Source organism: Fusarium mangiferae (assembly GCF_900044065.1).
Source record: "Fusarium mangiferae strain MRC7560 genome assembly, contig: FMAN_scaffold067, whole genome shotgun sequence".
Classification (NCBI taxonomy): domain Eukaryota; kingdom Fungi; phylum Ascomycota; class Sordariomycetes; order Hypocreales; family Nectriaceae; genus Fusarium; species Fusarium mangiferae.
The window spans coordinates 1-6,798 of NW_024573987.1; the positions used below are offsets into that span (position 1 = coordinate 1).

A 6,798-nucleotide genomic window follows, 5' to 3' on the forward strand; every position below is an offset into this window, starting at 1 on the left:
CAGCTCCAGCGCCACCAGATCTAACGTTCTTCCCTGCACCTTGTAGTCCGTACATGCAAACGCTGGCGCACATGGCAGCCCTCTGCGCGAGACATCGACTTGCTGCCATGGCCGTTTCCTTTGGCACTCTATCTTGACACTCGTAGGCGTCAGGAGGATCGTACCGGGGGGCATACCAATGAAGCGGAAGTCTCGTCGTCCAACAGTATCCCCGCCGGCGGGCCAAAATGGAGCACGGTATCGGCGTCGATCTGGTGGACCGGGTGAGCCTTGTCGAGAATAAGGTGCTGGGCCGTATAACTAGCGCCGTTCACCAGTTTCAGACCTTGATGGGTGTTTTTGTTTACGACGACGGTCATGCCAGGTACGAACATGAAGATGGCGGGCACCGGGATGGTGCTGTCGTCGCCCTGACCCAACATGATGATGGCTTCTTCCTCCGTCGGCTCATTGTCCTTCCATCTATGCTCGGAGACGAATATCCGAACCTGCCGCTGCCATTGCTTGCGAAAGGCAAGCGTTGCTTCGATGTTCAGGTTCCAGCGGTTTCTATTGAGCGGCGTCACCACTGTGATGCCTGACTCCCACGGGATCCGTCTGCCTTCTTGATAACAGTGGCTGTTTAGGTACTCTACGTCCGACTGGTCTTGTACCCCTTTCTGAATGCGTGTCAGGAGCCCACGTAGTCGCGGATCTTGCGCGGCACGGACTTGCTCATCTAGCAGCACCACTGTTGTGAACTTCCTCCACAGGGCGTGAGCCGTGTCATGTTGCCGCCTCTGTTCTATGCCGAAGCCATTATCTCTTTCCCAGGTAGTAGAGGTGCTGGGGAGGAGGATCGATCGCTCCTGCACGGGACGGAACTGATGGAAGTCGCCGCAAAAGATGACCAGCGGAATCCCACCGAAGTCTCGAGCAGACTCTCAATCTGCAGAGCTGTTCGTTGACGGCGTGCAGCGTCTGAGCGCCCAGCATGCTGATTTCGTCTATGATCAAGACCTGTTTCTCCTGCCAGTCCATCTTGGTCTGCCCGTCGATGCGGAGAGCTGCCGAGCCAGACGATGCGAAGCCGTCTGGGTCACCGGCGCGGCCTACTCTCGCGACTGTGTCTTTAGAAAATCCGCAAACGGAATGGATAGTGACTCCATTGATGTTCGCGGCCGCTGTGCCGGACGTCGCCGTCAATAGCAGGCGATGGGATTGTTCCGTACGAACGAACAATTCCGCGATGGCAGCAATGACGCGAGACTTGCCGGTGCCTCCCTCACCTCCAATGAATTGGCAGAGTTGGGGGGTTTCGTTGCCGTCGTGCCGCATCCGGTCGAGTTGGCCGACATATCAACTGCAACGCTATGCTTTGTCTTTGGTTCAGTGTGAAGGACTCGGCCACTTGCCTTCCGGTCTCGCAAAAGGATGTGGATGGGCCGAACATAACGCCCATCGGTGGACCCGTATCCCGAGATGGGCCCCTTTGATCGGCATGCGTGGTAGGATCGTCTTGCTGACCGGGACTGTCGGACCCGCTGTGCGCCGCGACTCCGTCGGCGGCTGCTGTGCCGCCCAATTGATTCTGCAGTCCCTGGATCATCTTCTCCCGTTCGTAGAAGAGACTGTTTTGCTGCGACTGGATGGATCTCAGCTGCTCCTGCCGGGGGATCTCTGCCCGCAAAATTGAACCTCCTAGGATGTGCGCATCATGATCAGGGATGACCGTAGCGTTAAGGTCGTCGGTGGAGTCGAGGGCAGTCGTTTGGAAGCGGTACATTTGCTCAACCATAGAAGAGATCTCTTTTGAGCCGGCTGTGATCTCTTTTCTCGTCATCGCATTCCTTAGCACGTCTGTCAGGCGGGTCGCCGAACCGACACCACCAGGCCGGTGCTCTACGCCCTGTGCGTCGTGCCCTTCCGTACTGCCTGATCCGACCACGTCGGCAGTGGGATCTCCTTCGCCGGACAATGGCACCCACTACCTAGTATCCCGCGCCACGTCCTTGGCCGAACGCCGCAGTAACTGGATGTTGTCCGCTAGCCACGTCATGCGCTCGGAGAGGCATGTCTTCTGTGTCTCCCAAATCCTGTTTATCTCGCCAGATGACTTGCACAGGAAAGCATGCTAAGGAATGAAGAGGCCAAGGTGTTGTACTGCTGTTCTAAAACCGGTCATGATAATTGTCAGCGCTCTTTGTTGGCGTCTCATACAAGTTTCGAACAGACGCTTGGCTCGAAGAGTCGCACCATTGCAGTTTGTCGGTCGGGGTGGACGTACCTCCTGTAGTAGGAATCACCCTCCTCAGTAAAATCCATGCCTAAATAGCCATCTAAGCAGACCGCCGCAAGCTGGTTTGGATGCCGCGGTGTCTGGATCCACGATGCCGACAGTGGCCAGGCCCTGTCTAGTTCCACCTCACCCGAGCGGACGCATCCCCCCTTCCGCTTCAGTTTGACGACCGACATATAGTCGTAAAGAGCTAACCCTTCCAGTCGCTGACTGCGGTACGGGTAAGCTTGCAACAGCGAGATCCTCTGTCCGGCTCTTCCCAGCAGCACTGTCTCCCCGATCGACTCGTCCAGCCCGCCCCCGCCGGCCGCACGGTGCAGGAGGGGCCATCGCCGAAAGATGTGCCAGTAGAGAGTGCAGACGTTCAGAAACGTCCAGGCGGTGCTGTTTGTAAGTTCTGTCTCGTATCCCTGAAAATGGGCCAACACCTCGACCTGCGACAACGCCCGTTCCGTGAAGATTCTGTTGGCCATTCGCAGCAGAAATTGGCGCGCTTGGCTGTGACGGTTGTCGCCCTCGGTTCGACCTCGCCCGTTCCTCGACTGATCCCCAGTACCATCATCGCCCAGGAGCCGAATTACTTCTTTAGCTGCCACCACGCGCTTCCACACCGGATCCCCAACTTTGGTGGCGTAGTTGGTCACGTAGTAAACGAGCGCCAGACCCTTGCATTTTGTCACATTGAAGGATATCTCGTGGTTGTGTCGCAGCCCCACTGCCATTACCTTGTTCCATCGGTTCACCAGGCTGTGGCTGCGTCGAAGCCGCAATAGCCCGTCTTCGTTAAAGTAAGCCTTCTCCACTGGTTTCCAAGGCGCCCCGTACCGGCGAGGATTCTGCTTCGTTCCGCGTCTCCCGATCGCGTACTTGACGCATGTAGGGCTATGCGTGTGAATTTGTGTGGCACCTGCGCAGAAGTTCGCTTCTTCTTCGAAATTCGGGGGAAATTGGAATGCTCTCTCCAATAGTGACGACACGTCAGACGTCACCAATTTCCCTGCTCGCACTCTCGCGAAAGACTCCTCATCGAGATCCTGTCAGACGTGAGCGTTTATCCACCAACACGCCGGCTCCGGGTGTGGCATAAACGAACCTCCGTAAAAACACTGTCAACATTCTCGGTCACTCGCTGCCGATATGCCGCTTGCTCCTCTCCTTGAACGTCGCTGAGAAGGGAACTCAAATACATATTACCCTGCAGCCAGAGGAGGCCGTGAAGGTGGAGCGCGCCCCTTTCATTGGTCTCTACTGCCCCATAGTACTGGCTGACCCGCCCGAGTACGAATCCTTCCCAACCATCACGTAGTACTGGAAGAACATGGAGATCTCCCGATGGAGGAAGATTGCCGAGCTGAGGGGATTCGATATCGCGAGTCGAGCCCTCTTGTACGCCTGATCAAGACTTCTTAGATATTCCTCGGCTCCGCCTGTCTCACGGTATGCAGCCAGCTTGAGCTTTATCGGGTTCGTGATATCGTTTGGGTTGAGCGTGAACCAGATGGCGGGGATGCCCTACCGAATTATGAGGGACTTGATCTTTCGCCGCATTGTCAGCCGGCTCTCCCTTGACATCGGCTGACGGTAGCCGTAAAGTGACAGGTTCCTCAGCAGCCGGTTGACGTCTGGATCGACAGTCTTACCGCAAGCCTCTAGCTCTCCCCTCGCCTTCTCAAGCCTTGACGCGGTCAAGTCTTGGATGGTATGTTCTACGTCCGGGAAATCACTCCTCCGCATGCTTGCCATGCTCACACGGCGGTTTCTAGACCGCACCCCTATATTGAAAACGAGAACGGAAAAGACAGGATGCGTTGCAAAGCGGCCGCCGTGTCGCTGGATCACCATTTTCACGCAAGCCTCCAAGCCCATGTTCCGGGACGATACGAGGTGCTGCTCAGCGGCTTCCAGCTCGAAAGTAGGATGCACTGGCCCTGCCGCATCCTTGGAGTGCTCTTCGGCCTCCCGGGGACCGCCTTTGCCCAGCGGGAACAAGCTGGGAAATGTTTTGGCTAGAAACCAGGTGTCAAAGGAATCTGCAAAGACTTCACCACGGGAAATTACGATGTAATGCTCGACGGCGCCCCCGTGCCTCACCTTTGCTGACCCTTTCCAGGTACTTCCATGTGTATGCTCCCCAGGCCCCACCTCACCCATGGACTCGACGAGATACCGTAGCTTCTCCGCATCTGGGATATCTGGGCGCCCGTCCAAGCTGAACATGTCGGATGATTCTGTTTCATCCACTCGATCTCTGTTATCACCGACCCCATCGTCACCATCCTCATCAGAGGTGAAGTCATCAACTTCTGGTTCTCCTGACGTGCTTAGGCCCTCGGCTAACGATGCCATGATCTCTTGGATATTTACCGGTTCATGATCGTCGATATCGCGCTCTGTGGGTGGGAATGTCGGCATACAACGGATTGTACCTTTTGAGCCACAGCAATGCCTCCTCAACGGCGTTACGTCGCACCGATAGTAACGTTGACAGGTCACTCGGCGCTGGTTTCTCCTGCCCCTGCCATGATATACGGACATCATCCATGACCTTCAAGAGCGGATGTGGGAGGACATTCGTTGTTAGCTCCTGCACGTTGTTTGGGAATACCGTGATATGTCCCTTCACATGTCTCGGGTAGGTCGCGCCTTGTCTGTCCATCTGAGACGCTGTGCTTGGTGATGAAGCCGTAGCACGAGTTCAGCGCAATCAGCTTCTCCTCGACCGGCGTGAGATCTTTCAGCTCGTCAGGAGACATGTGCTCGCATCCCAACTGCGTGTGCAGCCGCGCTGCTGCCGATAACGCACCTCTCCCCAGGTGTCTCACGCAGTCTGCGCACCCGAGAATCTTCTGTCATACAGGGAAGCACTGAATGCACCTGAAAGGTTAGCCGTCGCGCTTTTCGATGGTATTTGCCACCCACCAGTCCCAATCAACATACTGCAACTCAGCTCTGCTATGCTTACGATAACAGAACATACAGGTGAGGACCGGCAGCGTTCTCACGTCGTGGAATGCTTTATAGAACTCCTCGACCGTCTTCACCTTTCTCTCGTGGCTCACAGGCATACACCATGTCTGGTCATCAGATAGCCGCTCCTTTTCTGCGATCGCTTCCTCCAACACACGCAGCACGTCGGCAAGGTCATCCGCCCCCTCAGATTGGCTCCGCTCCTGGCGCCCTACAGTTCTGGTACGTTTGTGTGGCAGCTGACCGTCGTTGCCGCGAGGGCCGGACCTCTTCAGTTCATTCCCATGCCTCGACTGCTCTTGAGACCCGTTCCCTACTGTGTCTTTGGCGCCGCCAACAATCTGGCTTTGACCCGATGACGCGGTCCCCAACGTCTGATGAGGACGATGACGTCGCTGTGAGCTCACGTCACCACTTTCCTGGCCGTTCTCCCCGCTCAACGCCTCTAGAATGTCAGTCGACGTCCGAATGCCCAGATTTGCCAGTGCCGGACTATCGACCGTCCCTCCACATGCCGCAATTCTCTGGCCACTAAAGTGCTCGTACTGGTTCTGTATGGCCTCGAAGATATCTGCCGATGTGCGGATCCCCAAGCCGGCGAGTGCCACATTCTCGCGATTCTGCGCGTTCAGGCGACGGAACAGATCAGACAGGCTCTCGGTTTCCATGATGGCCTATGTTTACTCGCTTTCTTATCACCATGGTTCTATCATAATGCAAGAGATCGCAGGCCACTTAACCCCCCAGGGTCTTAATGCTAATGTCCACGCATTTACCTCAGTTCATTGCTCCGTCCCGGACACCCGAACTATCCGTCTCTCTCTCCAGCCGGACTACGGGAGGACGCGTTCAGACTCAAACTCAAATAACCCCTGAATCCTTGCCCAACAACGCTTTGGGAGTCTTTCCCACCTCGGACTGCAACCACAGCACCCTCTTGATTTGGAACGGCAGTAGCGTCGGCTATAGTTCTGGAGGTCGACGCTGTGTCACTCACCAATCACCTGCTTGATAGTGAGAACAAGGTTCACGTTTATTCCTCTGACGTGACATTTGTCACATGCTCTGAATACCCGATCAAAGTTCCCTTACCAAACATATTGGAACCCCTCTCTTTATAGCAAGCCGTCCCACACCTCCCGCGAGATGTGGCACGTCTCCAATTATTCTCTTTCAACTTCCGTTCGGTATGTCTCTTCAATCGACCTTCTCGAATACCTTCCACGTGCGCGACTTCGTCGACACCGTCACAGACGACCCGAGTCGGGAAAACGCATCCAACTACGTGGAAATACATACCGATGCCAACATTTTTGAGGAGAGCAGCTTCTACAGTCCTAATGTCAACGTCGAGCCCATTCGTACTCCCATCCATGCTTACCTCACACGAGAAGAAAGGGACCTCTATGTGCCAAACGCCTTCTTCTATGCCGATGGTCGCTTCTCTACTACCATCCGCAACCCCTCTTTCGGCACAACCCCTCTTTCGGCACAACCCCTCTTTCGGCACAACCCCTCTTTCGGCACAACCCCTCTTTCGGCACAACCCCTCT

The 6,798-nt window shown here is 55.7% G+C and overlaps 3 protein-coding genes across 3 annotated transcripts; all 3 read right to left on the minus strand.

Moving 5' to 3' along the window:
- Positions 1 to 798: 798 nt before the first annotated feature.
- FMAN_15545 (uncharacterized protein) lies at positions 799 to 1,822 on the minus strand (the record flags this gene model as incomplete). The annotated part of the gene is made up of 2 exons (XM_041826362.1): positions 799 to 1,268; positions 1,336 to 1,822. 2 exons carry the CDS (start codon positions 1,820 to 1,822, stop codon positions 799 to 801), a joined length of 957 nt encoding a protein of 318 aa, XP_041691649.1.
- Positions 1,823 to 2,193: 371 nt separating this feature from the next.
- Positions 2,194 to 4,624, minus strand: FMAN_15546 (uncharacterized protein; the record flags this gene model as incomplete). The annotated part of the gene is made up of 3 exons (XM_041826363.1): positions 2,194 to 3,312; positions 3,372 to 3,670; positions 3,919 to 4,624. 3 exons carry the CDS (start codon positions 4,622 to 4,624, stop codon positions 2,194 to 2,196), a joined length of 2,124 nt encoding a protein of 707 aa, XP_041691650.1.
- Positions 4,625 to 5,160: 536 nt separating this feature from the next.
- Positions 5,161 to 5,913, minus strand: FMAN_15547 (uncharacterized protein; the record flags this gene model as incomplete). The annotated part of the gene is made up of 1 exon (XM_041826364.1): positions 5,161 to 5,913. One exon carries the CDS (start codon positions 5,911 to 5,913, stop codon positions 5,161 to 5,163), a length of 753 nt encoding a protein of 250 aa, XP_041691651.1.
- Positions 5,914 to 6,798: the final 885 nt, after the last annotated feature.